Here is a 22863-nt window from a genome sequence, read left to right as displayed (position 1 = left end):
AAAAAAGCTAAAGATACAGGGTGTAACAAAAATGCAGGATATGCCGGTTAGCCAAAATATACCAGAATTACACAGGATATGCCATCCGGATAACCTCATTTGTCTTCAAATGAGCAAGTAGGACAATGTTTGATGATGAAAAAAGTTCATGGCCCGTAAAGAAAAGCAATTATTTAGCCCAGTGCTTTCATTAGATCGTTCTCCCAAAGACCATAGTACATCTTAAAAATAGAAATATAGAATGAAGAAATTATATCTTATAAAGAGAAGGAACATGGTATGAAAATATGAAAGAACAGAGTATGAAAATGATAAAGCAACTAAGAAGCAAGTGATGTAGTCCTTGACTTACTTGGGGAGAAAAGACTTTTTGAGATTGTATTGATAAGGTATCTTACCATAACACTCCCACCACAAGTGTATCAAATTATGTAAGTTATTTCTGTATGGTTTTCTATAGGTAGCTTATTCATGTTGATATTTTGCATGCTTGTAGGAGTTGGAGGTGACATCATTCTCCTGACCATGCCTCTAGTCAGGGATTATTGGTTCCTTTAAATTATGGCAAGAGAATTATGCAGCATGGGATGCAAGGTTTGGTATTAACCAGGCTCTTGCAAATATTTTGGAAACAGTACCACAGTTGTTAAAGCACATATCCTCAGCTCTTAGGCTTATAAGAATAGGTTCTGACACTGAAGTCTTTTCTCTACCTTGTCATGTTCAGGCAAGGATATGCTTGCCAAGTTAGGTATCCCATATATAGTTTAACACTTTGCCAGTCAGGAGGGGCCTGAGATTGGCTGGCACTCTTTTGGTGGACTTTATATCAACATTTTAGGGATTTGCTTACAGTTTATCCCAGTGGATGACACCTTGCTAGCAGTTTGTAGGAATAGCTGAGTTATGATGCATCAGGGTGAATTGATGATTTATATGTAGGTCAGGGAGCATAAGTACACAGTGGTCACTTTTGTTTAGGTTTAGGAAAGTCTCTTAAGACTGAAATTTCATTTTTCAAAGTTTTTTTTTTTTTTATAATTTCTTGGTAACTTGGCCCTCGTATTCTTATGTTGTTTCATTGAACTCATGGATCTTCTGTGTATGTGCTACTTTTCTCTATTACTGAAGTTCTTTTATCAGTCCTAAGAGGTGGTATAGTAAGAGCACTTTTTTCTGGTGCATAAGCTGAATTATTTGGACTTTATCTCCTTACCCAGTTTTTATCGTACTGTTTTATGAATTCTGTATCAAGGAGTGTTCCATTTGCATCCAAAGAAATTAGTTTGAATTTTCTCATTCTCCTTTTGAAATATTGAGCATACCTCCCAGGAGTCATTTTTCTCCTGCCTGTTTCTCTTTAACATTTTTCTTGATTTTAATTGGATGGCCAGCTCAGAATGCCAGTGTTATCAGGATTAACTCATCCAGTAGGCTGGGGAAAGATTCTATCCTGTGAAAGAGCAAGTTTTAAAGTTTTGATAAGATATGAAATTCTCTGTCTGCCCATGTCCATAGAAAGTTGTGTTGACCCTTAAACCATTAAACCAGTCACAATTGTTGCCTTTCTTCCTATATCTGTCACAGAAACGTCTGTTCTCTCACATGTACAAAACCTCACTAATGGTCTCACAACCCTCTTCCATGTTCACTAAATGAAACAACTTTTACCTCCTCCCACTGACACAGTGTTGTCCCTCGCTTGCTTTTCTAAGGAATCCTCCTCTTGCCTGTGTCTTTTCCATTTGTCAGTCATTCTCTCATCACCACTGGAGTAGTGCAACAGGAGACTCAGTCATGGGGGGGACACTGTCCTTAAAGGAACATTTCTTTTATTATCTGTAAAGATATTTGCATATTTTCCCTCTTATTGCACTGTTGCTGTAGTTGTAACAAGTTTTCAGTCCCTTTTACAAGTTTCAAGCCCAAATTTTGAATTCCATGTTTATTTGTTGTTAGCTGTTAAAATATAAGATGGATTTAAGATGTATGATATAGCTCAGGAATCAAAAAAGGGAATAACTATATAGTTTGAAATAGATAACAGGTAAGGAGTCTGTGAAAGATGGTGGGTCATTCATGTAATAGGTCCAGTAAAACTAAGTATACCTATAAAGTATTGTTTCCATCTTGTTTAATGTGGAAGTGAGATTATGGAAAGTTGAAGTCATGACATGGAAATTGAAAATTTATGGAGTGATCTAGCTTAGGTATGTTTCATGGTAGAGCAAGCAGTAAAATGTAGCTGTAGTTGGTATAAGTGCAAAAGTGAGGGGAATGGGGAGTAAGTAGGATGGTTGTGAGTGAGCATGTGAGGTTTGAAATTAGGTTTTTTTTAGTAAATAATGTGGCATAGACAAAAACATGTAGCATCTATGGCCATCTCAAATGAAAAGAAAAATGGAGTACTGCATAAGAAAAAGAGAGTAGAAATGTATTTGAGCTTCCTGTATGTCTACAGAGCTGACTTTTAAAGGTGGAAGGGTTATGCCTGATCCATACATCCTTTACCACTCCTGAAAGCACATTTTTCCTCCTTCAATCTGATACTTTCAGCATACCATCACTCTCTCAATCACCACTCTCCCATACAGCTTACAGGTAGAGTTGAGGTGGAGTGAGTATTTTGGACTGGTGGGTGTGCTTGTTGGTAGGTTGGTTGATGTTGGGGCATTTTGGACATGGAGGTATGTGAAGCAAGAGGGTCATGGCAAGTGCTTTGGTGAAAAGAGAAGATAGTATGAAACCATTGCGGTAGATGAAATACAGCAGAGCAGCAGTTGAATTGTTGAGAAAGAGAGGTGATTGTTGTTGATTGGTTAGTTAGGATATTCCTTTATGTTTGTCCTATAGTGGGGTACCTGAGGATTAGCAGAATGCCTGTAGTAATGCCATTTCATAAAGGCAGAGAAGACGAGTTAATGTTTGAATTACTTTGTCGAGTGTACCTGGGAAGTTGTGTGGGCAAAATCAAGTTTTTTCAAATTTGGATTGCATGAAAGTTAGGTAAATGAATTTTCATATATTCACTGCACATGTAAGACTTAGGTTAGAATATGCTTCTCAGATTTAATCACCTCGCTTGAAGAAACTAATCTAATCTAATCAAAAACCTCTTATATGGTCTACTGGTGACCCAAGTCCTATTCTGTGTTGATTTTGGTGAAATTTTTGTTGTGGCCCTCCATGTCACCAAAGCATTTAGTTGTGTAACATAAGTGTTTGCTTTTGAAATTTTCTTCATTTGGCTTTTCTGCTACTTTCTATTCTTTAATGAATAGCTTCCTTTTTAGCTTATCCATCGCAGTATCCATCAATGTATTTCTTTTCCTACAAATCCCATCAGCAGTGATCTCCCACAGTGTTCTTTCCTGTTGCTTACTTCCTTCAACTTACCCTTTTCATCCTTAGACTGATGTTTTCATTCATCACACTTCAACTCACTTTCCCCTCCTGCCTCACTATAATGCACATTTTCTTTTTTACACTGAACATATATAATCTGTGTTCAGACCTCTGCAGCATATTGAAATAGGGAAGCAGTAATCTGGGTGAATTCAGTTGTGTAAAATACAACTTTTTATGTACTTAAATGTCACTCTTTTCCCTTTGTTCAACTGCGAAACACCTTATTTCATTCCACCAGTAACATGAACATGTTAGGCATAGCCATTTTTTCCACTCTGTCCTGGAAACACCACTTAATCAGCATCACAAAGTCTCCCTCTCAGAAGTTAGGGATATTGTGTAGGTACCTTTCCTTTTGAGCAAGTTTCTTATCTACATGGGTTATATTCATCTTAGTATGGACTACTCATGTATCTAGGATGTTTTGTTGATTCACCTCTGGTAATGAGAGTGAAATCAAGAGCTTTCTGTCCTATTAATACACTATGTATCACATCTCCAACTATCCCATTGCATTCTTTGTGATGTTGCTGCCCTTTACGTGTTTTGCAGGTATTGATATAGCGTTAGCTCTCATTAGTTGTCTGTATATATCCCTGCCACCATGTCCTCGAGCTATAGAATATGTGAGGCTGCTGCTTCCCCTTGGTTTTATGTAGAGACTGGCCACATGGGACTGACCAGCATGGCACTTTCTTTCCTCTAGAAGTGAAGCTGTAGAATTCTCTTCCTTCTTTTGTCTTTTTCTTCGTATAACCATTCTGGCCTTAAGAGTTTGGTCTACAAATACCTTAGGAGCTGTGATTGATTTCATTATTCCTTTTCTCACTCTTTATTTTCCTATCACTTGAAAGGGCCATAGTTGGGGCATATTTTGCCAGAGCCAACTTGTTCACTATAAAAGAAGGGCAACAAAGATGGCACCTGAAGTAGGAGCAATGAGTACGGAAAGATTAGGATTATTATAACTTGCAGGTTTCTTATCTGCTTGAAACTGAATATTTATTTGAAATTAGCATAGATCAGTGAGAATTTCATAGCAAAATAGTAAGCAAAAAACACAGCATAAAAGGTTTAAGAAGTTCATCTATAGTACAGTTATAGTGATGGATTGATGAATGAAAAAGTTAAATGAAGAGATTGTGAATGGAAACTGTTTACAAGTATTGATAGTAGATAGGCTGATAGATCAGGACTCCTGAGTGTAAAACATTCAATTCTTTATAATTAGGTAATTACAAGTAGGTATTTACACATGTAAGATTAAGAAACAGACCTACTTGTATAAAACTCCATCCTTGTAACAGTAAATTATGATCCTAGTATTTTGGGTTTTAAAAATGAAAGTAACCATCCCAGAAGAGAACCTAAGTAAAATCTAACCATACTTCATTGAAGTGAAGTTTTGATTTTTAACATGGGTACAGGAAAGAATAAGGAATTTAGAAACTGTAGATGGTAATGGAATATAATGTAAAAGAAATGAATATTGAAATACTGTTGAAGAGAGCTTGAATAAAGTAAGAACAGATATTAGGGAAAACATTATGTAATATTAAAAAGCAGTGAATTCTTATGTTTAGGACTGATGCTGACTCACAAAGTGATCATACTATCTGCAAGGAATATTGTAATAGATAATGCAATATATTTCAGGTGATTCAAAATATAATAATTTTCATAGTTTCATAATTGTTTCATTTGCAGTTATATCAGAATTAGAGATTAAAGAAATCATTGCTCTATGGTATTTTTCGTGGATGATTATTCAAAATTTGTACTCTTTTCATTTTTGAAGGTGCTAGCTTAGATCTACTTGACAAAAAAGGAAAGGTTTGGAGTTGTTCTTGCTTAAATTCATGAAGCTGATACATTTATTTGTTTTTGTTGGACATTGTAGCACTGTTATTATATATATCACAGATTACTAGGACCTAGTCATCGTGATGTTCTCCAGCTGACGTCAAATCTACGAGAAGCATCTCAGGTGCTCTTCACAAACCCAGATGTACGGTTAATGCCTCCTGATCCTGATGAATTTATTGAAGTGCAGGTAGGCTTGGCTTGATTGATTCTTGATGACATATAGATTGATGTACCTTGAATATTTGCCAACATAGCTTCCTTAAGTAATTTATTTTTAGTACATGAATTAGCTAAGCATCCCTGGGGATAGGGGAGAAAGAATACTTCCCAAGTATTCCCTGCGTGTTGTAGAAGGCAACTAAAAGTGGAGGGAGCCGGGGGGCTGGAAATCCTCCCCTCCTGTTTTTCTAATTTTCTGAAAGAAGGAACAGAGAAGGGGGCCAAGTGAAGATATTCCCTCTTAGGCTCACTCCTCTGTTTTTAATGCTACCTTGCTAATGCAAGAAATGGTGAATATGCATAAAAGAAAATAGCACATGTTGAAGAGAATTGTTTTGAAAAATATATTTAGATCAATATAAGTTACTTCATCATTCACCAAGTGTAAGATGAGTTTGTTGAACATAAGAGTGATTGGAACCCCCAAAAAGGCTTTTTTTTCTTGTTTTGTTAAGCTCATGCAGTAAGTAAGAACCTATTGAAGAGATTTTTGTAGAAAATGTTTATTGAAAATACAATTTTCCATACCATTCACATAGGAAATTATTGTTTTGAACCAGTGATCAGGCCCTAGCCTCTCTGTTAATGCATCACTCATTTTTCTTCTTTTTTTCTTCTTTAATATACAATGCATAAATTAGTTAAGAACCCACTAAAAACAGTTGTCAATAAAACAAGTATATAAAAAGATACAATTTGCTGCATCATTTACCAAGTGTAAAATGAATATTTTGAAGAAAACAGCATGTGCTGTGGAAGCCATTTCTTCAAGTTAAGGTCTGCCTTTTAATTTGGAGGAGTGTACTGGTAGAAGGGAGTTGGGGTCCATGTTGGTTGCTTAGGCAGAGTGGTGACTGGTGCACATTAGCATAAGTTTAGAATTATGTGAGTGACATTCTGTACATCTTTACATAGTGGTTGCCGACAGAAAACTAATATGTTGGGCAGAGTAAGTTGCGTGCTTAGGTGTAGATTGCTTTTGCTTAGGTACATGTAGCCTGCAGGGCTCACACTGTATAAGATGGCATGCATCATAGTACAAAATGGAAGTAATACATGTACCTTTACTGTATTAATTTCATAGCATCAAGTTCTGTTATAACCTAAACCATCTGTACGGGGAAAAAATTACACATACTTTAATTCCTCATTTTAGACTCTTAAGAATATACACTAATGCTGCAGAGAGTACAGTATTGTAGTCAGATTTTGGTAGTATTTTTTTCTTTTATTCTATTTAGGCTTCACAAATGCTTTGTTTTCTTCCATTCATTTTCATGCTAGTTGTTACTGGAAGGAATGGAGGAAGGGAAGATAGCCTTTTTACTGTCTTAGCCTTAACTCATCCCCTTCAGTTAGAAATACAGATAGATTAGGGGATAGGGGAGAAAGAATACTACCGACATATATCCTGCATTTTATGAAAGGCAAATAAGAGGGGCTGGAAATTTATCCCCCTTGTATTACATTCCGAAAGAAGGAGAGGTTAGAGCCAGGTGAGGATCTTTTATCCTTTAAGACTAAGTCATCATGTCTAGATGCTACCTCGCTCATGCGGGAAATAGCAAACATGTATGAGAGAGAGGAAATTAAGAAATGTTATGAACAGTTTACCTAGACATGATTCAATGGGCTGTCTGTTATCTTTTCTTCCCATCTACTTGATGCTCTTAAAGTATAACAGTCTTTGGTGTGTAAAAATTTCAAGTTCATTGGACCTTATCACTGTTTCTATTTTCACTTCACGTGGAGCTTGCTAGGCATTCAACTTAACGCATGCACCATTATTTTATGAAAAAGATAAGTTGGAATAACTTAATGCATTATCCCTGGGGATAGGAGAGAAAGAATACCAAGGTGACAAAGGGGCAGGAGCAGGGAGCTGAAAATCCTCTCCTACCTCTGTTATTACTTTCCAGAAGAAGGAATGGAAAATGAAGATTGATAAGGATATGTCCTCAAAGGCACTGTCATCTGCTCCTAAATTTACTTCATTTAAGCGAGGAATGGCAAACATAAAAAAAATTCATGCATGGGTCACATAAAATGGTAAAATAGATATGCATTCAGATTGATCTAGACTTGTGAATTGTAGCATCAGTTAGATTAGTTAATTCAAAGCAAGGCAATGATACCTAAGGATGATCTTTATGAATTATAGGATCATGGAGGAACAGTGATGAACAATGGTGGATCATCTGCTTCCCTGGCCAACGTTCCAAATGCACTCTCCCGCTGGACTGAGGAAACACGGGTTCTTGAGGCAGACTCTATGCATGATGCTGTCACAGGTAAATAGTATTGTTAAGATGTCATACAGTGAAGACTGCAGTTGAATTAATAGGAGTATTCATTTCACACATGGAAAATTTTATAACCCATCACTTTTTTATTTTATGTGCATGCCTTGTTCAGTACTATACTGTCAGATGTATCCATCCTCCCACCCCCTCCCCACATTTAGTGACCTATCTTTCAAACCATTTGTCAGTGTGCTTGCTTCCACTCCCTTGGTTCCTCCATATTTATCAATCCATATCCTTTCATGTCATCTGGGTTCTCTGTTCAAAATCACCCTCCAACTAACCCTTCTCTATCCACTGTAAACTTAATAACCCTTTTTTTTTATTTACATTAATCCTCAACTTTCTTTACCAGAGCACTCCCAAACTCAGAAACCAGCTTATTTAGTTTTTCACTCAAATCTTCCACCAGGGCCGTATCATCAGCAAACGTAGCTTTATATAAGGCTGAACAAAAAATGGAATTTAGAAGTTTGCATATAATGTGTTGGATCAAAATGTGATTCTGTCTGCTAATACTTAACATTGATATTTCTTTCCAGTGGTGAAGCCAGCATTAATGGCTGTTTTAGAAAAATACAGGGATGCAGAACAATCTGAACGAGATAAAAAGAAGAAAGAGCAGGAGACCAGCAAACCACCACCTACCTCGACAGAGAGTTCTCAGGGACCTGTCCTGCTTCAGAGTAGTAAGTGAAAATTTACTTGATGCATTGTATATATTTATAAGGGCTGAAGTGAGTCATGAGGTTAAAGAAGGGGCTGAAGAAGGGAATAAGTGCAAGGAGAGGTCATCATGTGATAGGGTAGAGATGGGTATGTTGGAGGGTGTAGTAGTCAAGACAGTGTTTTATGGAAGAGTCTTAGGCTTTGAATGCTAAGTAATAGGAGAGACCTGTTGGGAATGAAATGCCTGAGGATATGTGGTGTGAAGTGGGTTAGTAGTTTAAGTAATTACAATGTAAGAGAGGGATGTGGTAGTAAGTACTGTTTGATTGAATACAGGGCACAGTGAAAGATGGCTTTAGAACAGGTGTTGATTTTCATAGATGCAACATTCCCCTCCCCAATCCCACAGTCATAATCAGCTATGATTCATCATTTGAACAGTAGGATCAAGGAACCCTTGTACAAAGAAGTGGTTCCCATAGCCTTAATGAAATGGCCCTTATGAGTGGGAACCATGAACTTGGGATTTGCTCTTGACATAGGAACGGCATAATCCTAAACTGCTGTTGTGTTTAGAATAGAAACAACAAGGGTTGAGGTTCAGCTCATGATGAGAAATTAAATCCTTGCCACAATTCCAGTGTGTGACATCAAAACCAAGGATCTCTTACACATGGCTAGTCACATTAAATTGGGCTTTTTATGAATATTCCACTTGGAAGCATTGTATCCAAATGTCTGAAATACTTGGCCAACAGTATGAAGTAATATTCAGAGTACTTAATACAACCAAATCCTTATTAGCATTTTGTTTTAGGGCATCTAATCCAAGTCCTTGAAACACCTGGCCAACAACATGTGAGGGTTTTGATTGCATGCAGCGAAAACTCTAGCAGAAATGTTTCAAAACATTTAACCCAAGGACCTGTACCACTTGGGAAGCAAAATGAGCCATTAATTTTTTAGTGGACATAATGGTAACTTAAGGTTTCATTGGGAGCAGTGCTATGAGGGATTGTATTGATTCCTTTTTGATAGATGCCCTTTGACTTCCTTCTCCTGGTGTATCATAGGAGCATGGGAACCTGACACACTGGCATCAGTTTTTTCTTTTATAATATTTTTCTTTCTTTTCTTCAGGTGATGCAGAGATGGGTGAGGCTACCGACAGTAACCAAGCTACTGGAAGGCCAGAAGCACCTAATCCTGAAACATCTGGGCAGGATGCTGCTATGTTAAGTACAGCATCTATTGCTGAATCCATTGTGGAATCTGTGTTAGCTCCTTCATCAAGACCTCAATCGACTACCACACCCAGCTTTTCAGGCCTCCTAACCCTTTTGTCTCCTGTGTCATCTGGCGCCCCCACGTTATCTCTACAAGAACCTCCAGTGTCCTCTGTTCCAGCTATTGGTGGGGCTTTGACTGGAGTACCTTCAGCTCCAGCAACCCCTCAAACCACATGTGTTAGTAGTTTACCTCCATTCCCCTCACCTACAACCACTACCCCAACGCCAACACCACTCTTAGCCCCAGCTAGTACTGTTGCACCAGAAACCAATGGAGTAACCTCAACACTTTCTGTCACAGATACAGAGATGATAGCAGCTTCTCCATTACCCACAGTAGGACCCCAGACTATGTCTAGTGATAATGTTGAAAGTTTGGCTACTCAGGAAGAGACTCCAATGTCTGTAAGTCCCCCAGAATATCCCAGTCAGTCACCAGAGCTGATGGCATCATCTGGGGACAATCTCACTGCTCCCCCATTACCAGGAATACCACCAAGAGAAGCATGGGAAGATCCAAGTATGGCTATGCAACAAGATTCACAGGACCAATCAGGCAATCAACCAGTGGCTTCTCTTCCAGTGCTTGTTATGCCATCAAGTTTAAGGAGAGATAGCCAAGACAGAACCCAACAAGAGTGAGTATTCATGTTTGTCATCTGAAACCTAATCTCTTAAATTTTCTGCTTGACTATGTGATGGAATTATTTGTTTTGCCCCATTATAAATTTCATTTGTTATTTTTGATAGTAATAACTCAGGAGAAAGAGCTTCTTGGAATATTTTGTTTTGCCCCATTAAAAATTTCATTTGTTACTTTTTGATAGTAATAACTCCAGAGGAAGAGCTCCTTCAGTAGCACTTTTTGCTTGAGCTTTTGATTTTATGAAAATCAGTTTGGTTTATCAACTTGAATTATACCAGAGATGTTCCTTAGGTTAGCAATGAGTGTCAAAGTTGATTAAGGAAATTCTGACCTGAATATTTATGTCTCTTGCATACCCATTTTTATTTTTAATGAAATAAAATGAGTAGGACATATACATGCACACAGGTATAACTTGTAATGCATCATCTATGAAATCTTGTGCCCTTTTCAGCGCATCTGTAAATTTTTACTTAGAATCACTCTTATTTCCAGAACTGGAAGAGAAAACAGTGAGGCTGGCCCTTCTGGAGCCTCAAGCACTCGGCCAGATTATTCTGCCATTCTTGGGGATATTGAGATCCCTGAGGGTGTCGACCCAAGTTTCCTTGCTGCCTTACCTGAAGATATGAGACAAGAAGTAATTGCAGAGCAGCTTAGGTAAGTTGCACAATTGACTTTTATTGTCTTTTTCTTTTCTTACATACTTGATCACCATTTCCCACATTAGTGAGGCAGTGCCAGAAACAGACAAAGACCGAATCTGCTTGCGTCCATCCTGTAGCTTTCACATGTAATGTACCAAAACCACATCTCCCAATCCACAACCAGGCCCCGCAGACCTACCCATGGTTTTCGCTAGACTCTTCACATGCCCATTTTTAGTCCACTAACAGCACATTGACCCACTATGCTGCATCATTCCAATTTGCTCTGTCCCTTGCATGTCTTTAACCCCTCTTACATGATCAGGCCCTGATCACTCAAAATCATTTTCACTCTGTCCATCCATCCATCTCCAGTTTGGTCACCCCATACTCCTTGTTCCCTCCACTTCTGATGCAGATGTATTAGAGAAGCTTTTCCTAAAAATTCTGCTTCTCTGTGCGACTAATCGTTATATTTAGTAGATGTGTAGGTTTGTAACAGAAAGTACCATATGTCTTTCTTTGCTAGACTTCAGCGGGTGAGACAACGAGCTACAGAGAATACAAGAGAGAACAATAGTGCTGCTGTGGGTGAAGTGAACCCAGAATTTTTGGCTGCACTTCCACCAAATATCCAAGAAGAGGTTCTAGCACAGCAGCGTCTTGAACAACAAAGACAGCAAGCTGCACGCTCCAACCCTGATGATCCTATGGATCCTGTTTCCTTCTTGCAAACTCTTCCGCCTAGTCTTAGACAGACGGTAAGTTGAGGTTTCACATCCTCAGCATGGGTTTTTTCATCTTTTCTCATTCTTATTATAGCTTTCAGGTTATACTATTTTATTGTTTGGATCATGTTTGTAGATTTCAGTATTTTATGCAGAGCAAGTTCATTTTGGCTGCTATACACTTCAGCATTTTTCACTAAATTTTGATGAGTGATGTATTCTATGAAATTTTGATGATTGATGTAGTCTATGCTTGTAATTGTTTGGTTATAGACTGTGCACTCTTCACTGAAATAAGATTATCTGTATACAATTTTAGTTTCATCTTTATTGGGTTCTTGCTGTTTTTACAGCCTTTTTAACTGTAAGATAGTTTGTATCTCTTGAGTATATGTAATTAGTTTTTTGTAATTCATGGTACGCTAGAGGTATTTAAACCAATAACGACCTACAAAGTTTCTTGAATATTTTGAGTTATATTTACATGTAAGGTCAGTGCTGAAAAGTATTCTTGACCTGAAGATTTCTGTAGTTTTCCTAATTGAGAATAACACAGATGCTGAGATGTTTCCTTCTGAAGATTGTTGTAACTTTCAAAAAAATTGGGTCATTCATATGAAGTAAGAATAAGCTCTAGCAGTGTAACCTCTTGCAGGTGGAGCCCACAACACTTGTGAACTCATGTAACCAGTAATAAAAGAAGATTGTAGAGCACCATATTTTTTACATTATCTGTCTTACCACCCATATACTGAAGTCTTTTAACTGATAATCAGATATAGGTTATGGGCATACATTTAGCTGAGAAATATCAACCAATTGGCTGAAAAATTTATTATGCCACTGATTGTCTTGTCTTTATCAGTATATCATTCTTGTTCACCAGACACATGTTATTTGCATAGTCTTCTTGTCTCGGGTTCCATCAATCCTTGACCAGTTTTCTGGTCTTCCTTCCCTCTGACTACCTCAGTAAATGTTATGTAAAAGGAAAATGTATCTCATATTGTGCCCTTTCACACTTAGTATATTATTTGCTTGGTAGTTACTTGCCTGCCTTCTTTTTTTATGAAAAGGGTGAAATGTTTTTCATATTTGATAATATCCCATAGGCCTGTGTTGTTTTCTTTAGGATTTTACTTAACTTGAGGCTTGTATACCATTTGTTTGTATACAAAATATGCCCTCTTCCAATGCGATTTTTTATTAGTTCTTTCACAAATGCAGTTCATATTGTATATCAGTACTTTTCAGAAAGACTTTGTCTGTTTCTTCCCATATCATCCCATGTTTATGTTTGCAGCTACCAAATGCATGGGTATCACTTTTCAGTTCCCAGTTCATGTTCTGATAAAGGTATGCCCATCATCTCATAGGGTAACTGACAGCTGTGAAATTTCTTATGGTGAATTATGACTGCTGGTGACATATAGTATTACATGTCTTATGGCTGCTCCGGAATTTTTGCAACAGGCCAGGAAACATCAGCATGTTTCTCATATGTTGTCAGGGCTCTGGTTGCAAAGTGAATGTGTAGGACTTAAGGGGTTGAATGTTTGCATCAAGTAGTCTACCATCTGTTGTAGGGAAAATTCTCATTATGATACTACTCTTGACTAGATTTGATAGTACACCTTTCTCAATGTTTTATGGATTCTGATTTCTTGTTTTTGATGATTCCTTGATCTTAGATACCTCTTTCACTTTTTCACTTTTCTTGGGCATTCATATGGTGTCATCAATGAATTGTTGATCTTTCAGTGACCTTTTTGCTCATTTTTATCTTTGTTGAACTCCTTTAGGTTCACCACCTAAGTTTAGACTATATTTAAGTCTTTTTATGATCATCTGATCATTTGATTTTGCTCACTCTAATGTCATAGGCAAAGTATGTAATTCTTTCTTTCACCATGCATTATTTCTCTGTGCCTAGAATTGATGGGCTTTGCCTGCAAGAGGTTACACCATGTATGAAAAGTCACCTTTTCCAAGACTGTATCATTGTGAGTACATTCTCGTCAAAGAACCTTTTACTTCAAAGGAACATTCTCGTCAAAGAACCTTTCACTTCAAAGGACTCTATATTTCCATGTTACTGGAAGTAGTGCAGCCTTCTGCTGAAGGAGCCTTTAGGAATGTCGTGTTTAACAATAGGACTGTTTTGTAGAAATTAGTCCCGCAGAGATTATGTATAAACAAGAAAATTGAGAAGTAAACTAAGGCGAAACAGATTGAGTAAAGGAGGCTTCCAGGTATAAGAGCATTAAGACACAGGAGGGTGAGAGGCTTGCTTTGGGATGAAGTGAATTATGCTGATGTGGTATATTAGAGGTGATTTGTTGTCAGTAAGCTGACAGAGTATTTGAAGTGGTCAAACTATATCACAGAATTTAGCTTTGGAGGAAAGGTACAGTTTTCAGTATCTTATGAATGATGTCTGGAGATTGGATAAATTGCTAGTAAGGTGATTGTTTGTATCCCCTTTTTCAAATAGGGAGAAGCATTTAAGTAAAAAACAAAAGGCCTTCTTTGGCTGTTTTTTTTTTATTGATTATTGAATATAATCATTACTAGTTGCATAAATTTTATGTATATTCATGCATCTTGATGTTAATCTGCTCTTATAATCTGTGATATTATAGCTCTTGCTTTCTTAGATTTGTTACATTTTCATTTTTGGCTTTTTATGAAATATGAAGCCACCTCTGAAAATGCTAGTTCTTTTTTGTTCATTTTAACCAATTCAAACCACTAGTATTCACTTGAAGCTTTTCATGCTTATTAACTTATTATTTCACTGAAACAGAATTTTATCATTTTATTTATTTTTCCATTGATGAGTTTACCCTTTTTTCCATGTATCATACCACCCCTTCATGTCCAAATTATTATTTTCCAAATTCTATCTTGTTGTGTCTTGAATGTAAAGCAAGTCATGTGTTTACTGTACAATATTAGAAATATGACTTGCATATTATCTACCCCATTTCCTTTTTGTTCACCACTTTACAACTACATTATAACTACTGTAGGCATCTAGTCACTTTATCTTGTTTTCAGATTTTAGCAGACTTGGAGGATTCACAGTTTGCAGCACTTCCCCCAGAGTTAGCTCAGGAAGCTCAGACACTTCGTCGGCAGCGCGAGGAGCGCAATCGACACGTACATGAACATATGTTCAGCCGTTCTGGTACCTCCCTTTCATCAATTCTACGCAACACAGCTCGTATTGGTTCACGTCTCATGCATTCATCAAGTTGGTCAACCAGCTGGAATCTCCGACCCTCATCAAGTGGCCAACAAGTGACGACTACGTAAGACAAGATTTTCATTTTCCCTGTAGAATAATACACAGTGGTGTGAAAGTTAGGAAATGCAGAGGAAATAATCAGCCTCACATGTCATGTTGATTTTTCATGATAAATGCTCAAACAAACCTGGTGACATCATAACACTTCTGTATTCTTCTTCCTAGTGACATCCTCACGTACCTCAACAGATAGGTCATATCTTAGTACATTCAACATTATTTGAGTCTTTTAAGTTTCTCCATAGACTAGAGGCAACAACTGGAAACAATTTACTATGGAATGTTGATATGTGTAAGGATATTGTTTAGAAGAATGCATAAAGCACATTGAAGTGGTGGCTGTTACGAGCGTGATAACAGTGATTTACAGTTCTGATTAGCACAGAGTCTTTTGTGTGGGACATACAGGACTGTTATTGCTGTCACAAAAATGCACACTTGTATTGAGCTGGGTCATATGTAAAGAAGGGACTGATAGATGTAGGTTTTTCACTGAATAGTTATATCACATATAATGATCTCACATATAGCAAGGGATGGGTATATAGGGAAGATATTAGGATGTATGATAAAATATGCTATCTATCCCCTTTTTATGTGCTGCTGAAGGTGAGTTTGTTATCTCCTTACAGCAGCAGCAAGCCACGTGGCCGTCAACTACTGGACCATGAGGCTATGACTTGCCTTTTAGTTCTTCTTTTCGTGGATGAACCCAAGTTGAACACTGGTCGACTACATCGAGTACTTCGTTATTTGTGTCACCATGCACCTACCAGGGATTGGGTTATCAAGGTAAATAGTCAGGATAGGTTTATTACCAAGTTGCATGTATTTAATTGTTTTTTCTGCCTTAGCAAGGCAGCATATGAAGCAGACAAACAACAGCCTCATTTGCACACATCTACATACTAGCTGTCATGTAGTTTGTACCAAAAGTAAAGCCTACCATCCACACTCATGCCCAACAGAGTGTACCTTTGTTTACTGTTGCCTTTCATATGCCATGATTCAACTCACGGACAGAACAACACCCCCTGTATATCACACTGATCCATTTAATTTCATTTCTGAATGTTCAGGTGCTAATACTCCCAAAGCCTTCTTCTCCCTATCTTTCCATCTCTTTCTTAGGCTTCCCATTATCCCCTCCCCCTCACAGTTCTGATATACAGATCCTTTTAGTTGATCAGACTTTGCTCACTACCAAACCTCTCTCAGCCCTCCTCATACCATATACTGTCTTCAGGCTTTTCATTCTTAACACATCCACTTTCTTTCATTTCTTTGTATTCAGTGCCTGACTGTTATCCATACAATAGTGTCAAGACTACTGTACCTTCAGAGATAGCTTTCTTTGCCTAACAGACACTGACCTCTCCCTCCTTGTATGCCTTAGTTCTCCCAGAATTTTAGTCCCCTTTCCTTCCCTGTTACCCACTTTGCTGCCCATGGTTCCATCTACTGTTATAGCCTCTCTTAGGTACCTAAAGTTTTCCGCATCCTGTAAACCCTCCCCATCCAAACTTACAAATCATCTTATCTTATCCCACAGCTGTGCTTCATTTCCTTACTTTTAACTTTGTTTTAATACTTTTTCCCAAACTTTGTCAGAGGCTTCTGGGATTTCTCTTTGTAGTGTGCCATTAAGGCTGTGTCATCTGCAGACAGCAATTAACTCACCTCCCAATTCCCATCTACCAACCTCAATATAATACACACTTTCTCATCACTTGTAAGAATTTTGCTCTCTCTCTAAGTATATTAAATGCCAGGGGTAATCTCATTGTATGTCAGGCTTAATGACCCAAAGCTAGATTTCTTCAATGTGGAAAATTATACATACACTTCTTAAAAAAGATCTTTTAATACAAATTAAGAACCTGTATATCTTAAAAATGCTCACCATTTATTCAGATTAAGATATTGTAGTCTTAGCATTTAGATTTGAATATTTTAGACGACCAAATGAAAAATATATTCCTCTTCAGAAGTTTGTTGTAAAATTCCTCTTTCATTCAGAAAGGAATGTTGGTATGATTACCTGTTTATGCAAACAAAGAAGTTTTACATTCTTGGTACACCATCTCTTTATTACTCTTTATTGTCATACAACTTGGAGCATTTTTAACCTTATTGCATTCAGCCATTTCTTCACTTTCATTCATCCACCAATGCATTTAATGTTGATTTTATGATATTTGCTGTTGCAGGCACTGTTGTCAATTTTAGAGCGATGTGGTGACCAGGGTCAGTTTGGTAATAACCGTGTTGGAGGCAGTAGTAGTGATATGCCAATGCCAAGCTTACCTCTAGTCACACCTGACCCTTTAAGTAAAGGTGGCAGTAAGAAAATGACTATTGGTGGGAGAGTAGACCCTACACCTCTGTCATCAACTCCGGTTTGGCGCAGTGAATCTCGTTCCCCTGTTGCACCCTCTTGGCTTAGTATGAGCATGGATGCTGCTCTTGGTTGTCGGGCAAGTATCTTCCAGATTCAGCGCACTCAGCAGACAGGGAAACGCACTTCAGCAGCAGCATTAACTACAGCTGTTAATATTCATCCTCAAGCAGCTCCACTAGTGTGCAGGTCAGTTCAATGACGACATCCATGCTTGGTGTTGTAAGTTAGATATGAATGACTTCAGAAGGCAATTTATAAGTTCTTAAGCATATATACTTTAGACAGAATCAGAGATTTTGGATATAGATGCAGCAAGGGAAAATGAGGTTACCTAGAAAAGAAGCCTGTCATTGCATGAGGGAGGAAAGTCATAATGTACAGTTTTGCAAATACTGGTAATCAGAATTGTCTCTAATGATTTTAGTTGTGTAGATAAGACTGTGTATCAAAACAGAGAAACAGAGAAATAACTTCGCGTGATAGAGTGTAAAGGCTAGATTGTCTAAATGTACATCAGTGAAAATTGTAAATGGAGAAATATGCATTTGGAGACTTGAAGGGTGATGTTAGAAAACTGTTCATCTCTATCTATATGTATATTTGTTTGACTCACTTGCACCCTGAAAGTAGATGAGTCTTTAGTAGAAGGCTGACCTCATGAAGCATAAGTATTAGGCATATTTATTTATGTAATGATTTATATTTTCTTTTCTTTTTTCATACTTGTTCGCTATTTCCCACGTGAGTAAGGAAGTGTCCTGAACAGATGACTGAGCCTTAGAGGAAAAAAGATTTTCATTTGACTTCCTTCTGTTCATCCTTTTGGAGAGAAATACAGGAAGGAAGGATATCCATTTCCATTCCAGCCTTTCTTAGTTGCCTTCTACAATATGTGGCGGATACATAGACAGTATTCTTTCTACCCTGTCCCCAGGGATAGAATGTTTATATATACATGTAATTTGTTTCCATATGTTTGAAACATTTCATTACATATTTTTCAGCTCCCTGAATCATACTCAATTTATAACCACATCTCTGTTAAGAATGTCATAACCAGTTTTACAGTGTTGACTGTGGACAGTTTTGTAAAGATGAAAAGAAAGAGTAACCAGAGGGTATAGCAAAAGGCTAAGAAACTTGCTAACATTTTTGTGACACGATTTCTGTATTATCAAAGTCATGGAATGAGCCGAGGGATGAATTCAAACAGGACATGGAAGTTTAAAAGTTATATGATTGATATTAACTCACTGGAAATAGATTTAGGGTATATATGATTAATTCTATTGGCTATATGTACTTACTTAATACACCCCATGAAAATTTGGAGTGGAGGTAATGTTGGTAGGTACTTTTGTAATAGTAGAAAAGTTCAAGAGGTAGGACCTAATGAATGTAGAAATTGCAGACTAATATTTACACATTGACATTTGCATTTTAAGTTTAGCATTTTGAATAAGTCATGTATCCCATTTTATATTTTTTACAGACATGCACTAGACACCTTGATCTCATTGGCCAAGAGTTTTCCGAGCCACTTCCTACCACACCAGGGTAAAGAATCAGATGATAATAAAAGTGAAGTGAAAAAACCTGGCAGCGGAACAGCCACAGGTGCTATAAGTAAAAACTCCAAAGGATCATCATCAAATCAAGCTAGTGAATGTACAGACTTTTGGGAATTACTTGTGAAATTAGACTCAATTAGTGTGTCCCGGAAGGGAAAGGGCCTCCCCAGAACACACTCTAGTGCAGGTGGTGGTAGTGAAGAAGAGCAGCGTGTTACTAGTCTTGAAGCATCAGCACTTGGCCAGCTCATACAACAGTTGGCTCATCCTGTCGTGCGCAGGTCTTCACTCCTTACAGATAGGCTGCTTCGACTTCTTGCTCTCATCTCTCTAGGGCTTCCTGACACTGCTGACACAGCTACCACACAGAATTCCAATGCCTCACAACACTCCATTGAAAATACTCAAACTTTAGAACACCTACTTAAGCTAGCAATTCAGGTAGGTAATGTTTTCAGATATGGTTCTTTAGTATTTACTCATAAGTATCTTCTATAACTTGTTTCCTTCTAAATAGGGTGGATCAAATGCTTCTAGGCTTGCATCTTTGCAGGAATAAGTGCTCAGCTTAGAGCCCTCATCCTCACCACTGTAGGCTGGCAAAGAGTTTGGAACTCATTTCCGAGGGATAGACTTGTTGACCTTGCTACTGTATCTGTTGAGAATGTTTTACAAGATAGTATTTTTTGCTCTAGCTATGTATGTCACAATTGATCACCACAGTACATTGATCCAAGGAGGATAATATGTCATGATTATTGTGTGTAATGTATTTTCTCATTTTTCCATTTTTAAGCCTCATACTTTCTTGTGTTCATTCGCACAGCCCTTTTACTGTTTTACCTGAAGGCATTTATCCAGCCCTTATCATATGCTTAAAATAAATCTTAGAAGTCTGTCTGTTTAGTCTTGATATGACTCTATATTTCATCAGATGCTATGTTGTCATACTGATTCGTCAATCATTTCATTCTCTTAGTAGTTCATCTTCAACAGTGAATTATTTATGATATTCTTGAATCTCAGGACAATCAGACTGTTCCATTCCTGTCATGAAATGCAAAAGGATAGCTTAAATTATCAGTTTTTTAAACATTTGTAAACAGCCCATTTCTTTGCACAGTGGCTCAACACTCGGTAAATTTTAAGCAACTCAGATTTCTCATTGTTTCACGTGTTTATCTGGTTCCTGTTATAATCATCATCCTTTTGCTGTTTGTGTTCACATTCACTTGCTTTGGTTATTCAAATTAACTAAATATTTCATTTACTCATTTATTGGCATTATCATATGCATACAGAAGCAGCATTATCCTATCTATACTCATTTCACTGTTAATTTAGCTCAAGCTCCTACTTTTATTAGGTATTTTGTTTTGCTCTTAATCAGGTTTTAACAAGTAAATCATGCTCTGAGGAGGGTTTGGAAGATGCAACAGCCCTGTTGCTCCACCTGTCTCATGGCCCTCCACCAGCAAGGGATCAGGTGCTACGGCTACTTCTCCAAGGTGCAGCTACACTGGGTTCTACGGTAGCAACTCATATTGCCGCTCTCTTAAGTGACCTGAAGGCTTATAATGCCTCACACCCACCGATATCCATTCATGAGGAAGAACAACAGCCCCTTGTTACTGATAAAAGCAAGAAGGGTGTATTGCAGGATAGGTAAATTTTGGTGTTAAGTGAATATGTGAAAGATACCTTTTTGTGATTTGAATAGGTATGATCCTTGAGGTTTTCTTGTTTTCATTTTTCTGAGGTATGTCTTGAGAGATGTTCTTGACATGTTATTCTTTTAACTGATCTTGATGTTCTATTGAAAGATAGTGAATATGGCATATTTGGTTTTTTACTAGTTTTGCCCATTATTTTCATATGCAGTGTAACTATTATTCTTCTTTGAATAGATTTACCCATGAATGTGTTGTCATCAGTGGAACAACAAAAGTGAAGCCCCCGTGTGAACTTCAGCTCGCTTCCATGTCGGCCCTTACCAGCAAAACTTCTTCACAGGCTTTCTTCCTTCGTACCCTAAAAGTTATTATACAGCTGAGAGATGCCATCAGATTATCTCGTACAAGAAGAAGTGGTAAGGGAATTATCATTTGATTAGTTAATCATTATTTAGGTTTTTTGTGATATGTGTTCAGAGCTTTTGTCATCAATTTACATCCTTCCCATCCAGATGGCTAAAGGTGGTTTCATTCACTTCTATATGGTTAAAGGGGTTACATTCCAGGCCCCCTTTCCCAAATTTATTCATACACTTTAGCCATGCTACTTAAAAGAGAACATTTTTAGCAATATTTTGAACCTGTAAACTGTGACATTAGAGACAAATGGATGGAGGGAGGTTGAACTATTCACACTGATAGTGAAGAGAGTCGACAGTCTGATGATACTGTCATTTAGCTGATCATGTAATTAGTTTGATATGAATTGTAGGAAAATAGATGTTTGTATGTATTTTTTTCATACTATACTGCACAGTACTTCCAAAGAATTTATAGCTCAAGGAGTAAGTTACCTGAAAGTAGGGAGTACAATTCTCATATTTGTTTTATGTTTATACTCATATTTTTGTGTGGTAATAAAAAGATTGTGGTTGAGAGAGCAGAAGAGGGTGTATTGAAATGGTTTGGTCACTTGCAGAGAATGAGTAAGGAAAGCTTGACAAAGAGGATAATTATGTGTCAGAGGTGGAGGGAACGAGGAGAAGTGGGAGACCAAATTGGAGGTGGAAGGATGGAGTGAAAAAGATTTTGAGTAACTGGGGCCTGAACATGCAGTAGGGTGCAGTAGGCGTGCAAGGAATATAGTGAATTGGAACGATGTGGTATACTGGGATCAACGTGCTGTCAATGAATTGAACCAGGGCATGTGAAGCGTCTGGGGTAAACCATGGAAAGTTTTGTGGGGCCTAGATGTGGAAAGGGAGCTGTGATTTCGGTGCATTACACACGACAGCTAGGGACCAAGTGTGAACGACTGTAGCTTTTGTGTCTTATGTGAATTATGTGAGTTAAATGCTTGGTATGCAGAAAGATAGGATGTGGACCTATAAGAAGGGTAGTGAGTGGTGGGATGAGGTAGCTAAATTGCTTGTGAATAAGAAAGGAGAGGTGAATGGACAATACCTTGTGGTGAAGGAGTGTGATTGGGAATTGTACAAAAGATTGCAGCGGGAGGTCGAGGAAAATTACTGGTGCTGAGACAAGAACAAATAAGAGATAGGTTGAAAGAGTATTCATAAAGTTTAGGGAGAATAAGCAAATATTTTGGAAGGAATAGAATAAAGTTTGCAAGTAAAGAGGAAAATGGGAGTGACAGTAAGGGGAGCAGATGGGGAAGTGGAGGTTAAGAAGAAGTGATAAAAAGATGAAATAGGTGTTTTGAAAGATTCTTGAATGTGTTGGAACTTGGATAGCAAATGTGATGCGTATGTGTTGAGACAGTGTGTTGAGTAAGAAAGTCATGATGAATAGTTAGTAAAGAAGAGAAGAGGTAATGAAAGCCTAGCTTAAGAAGAAATGCAGCAAAACTGCAGGAGTAGGTGGGATTGCATTTGAGTTTCTTAAGAAAGGGGGTGACAGTACTGTTGATCAGTTGGTCAGGCATTTTAGTGGATGTATGGCCTAAGTTTAGGTGCCATGGGACTGACAGAACGCATGTATAGTGCCCATATACAAAGGAAAGTGGGGTAAAAGTGAGTGCTGGAATTAGGGATGTATGTCTATTGAGTGCGCAAGTTTAATAGTATGGAAGAGTGATGATTAGAAATGGTGGTGTAAGGCACAGAGTATCAG

The 22863-nt window shown here is 37.7% G+C and overlaps 1 protein-coding gene across 3 annotated transcripts in view; it reads left to right on the top strand.

Moving 5' to 3' along the window:
• HUWE1 (HECT, UBA and WWE domain containing E3 ubiquitin protein ligase 1) overlaps nucleotides 1–22863 on the top strand; it is a 139486-nt gene that overhangs the window by 98440 nt on the left and 18183 nt on the right. For all 3 annotated transcript variants that reach the window (XM_071677124.1, XM_071677123.1, XM_071677122.1), the window contains exons 39-50: nucleotides 5332–5461; nucleotides 7655–7784; nucleotides 8339–8485; nucleotides 9606–10392; nucleotides 10896–11060; nucleotides 11577–11808; nucleotides 14836–15089; nucleotides 15718–15877; nucleotides 17296–17672; nucleotides 18979–19498; nucleotides 20448–20722; nucleotides 20965–21146. In XM_071677124.1, coding sequence (XP_071533225.1) covers nucleotides 5332–5461; nucleotides 7655–7784; nucleotides 8339–8485; nucleotides 9606–10392; nucleotides 10896–11060; nucleotides 11577–11808; nucleotides 14836–15089; nucleotides 15718–15877; nucleotides 17296–17672; nucleotides 18979–19498; nucleotides 20448–20722; nucleotides 20965–21146 — 3359 coding nt within the window. The remainder of the gene's footprint in view (nucleotides 1–5331; nucleotides 5462–7654; nucleotides 7785–8338; nucleotides 8486–9605; nucleotides 10393–10895; nucleotides 11061–11576; nucleotides 11809–14835; nucleotides 15090–15717; nucleotides 15878–17295; nucleotides 17673–18978; nucleotides 19499–20447; nucleotides 20723–20964; nucleotides 21147–22863) is intronic.

Source organism: Panulirus ornatus, chromosome 24 (genome assembly GCF_036320965.1).
Source record: "Panulirus ornatus isolate Po-2019 chromosome 24, ASM3632096v1, whole genome shotgun sequence".
NCBI lineage: Eukaryota > Metazoa > Arthropoda > Malacostraca > Decapoda > Palinuridae > Panulirus > Panulirus ornatus.
The sequence above is the reverse complement of the archived record's forward strand: the minus strand, read 5'-3'. Positions and strand labels throughout refer to the sequence as shown.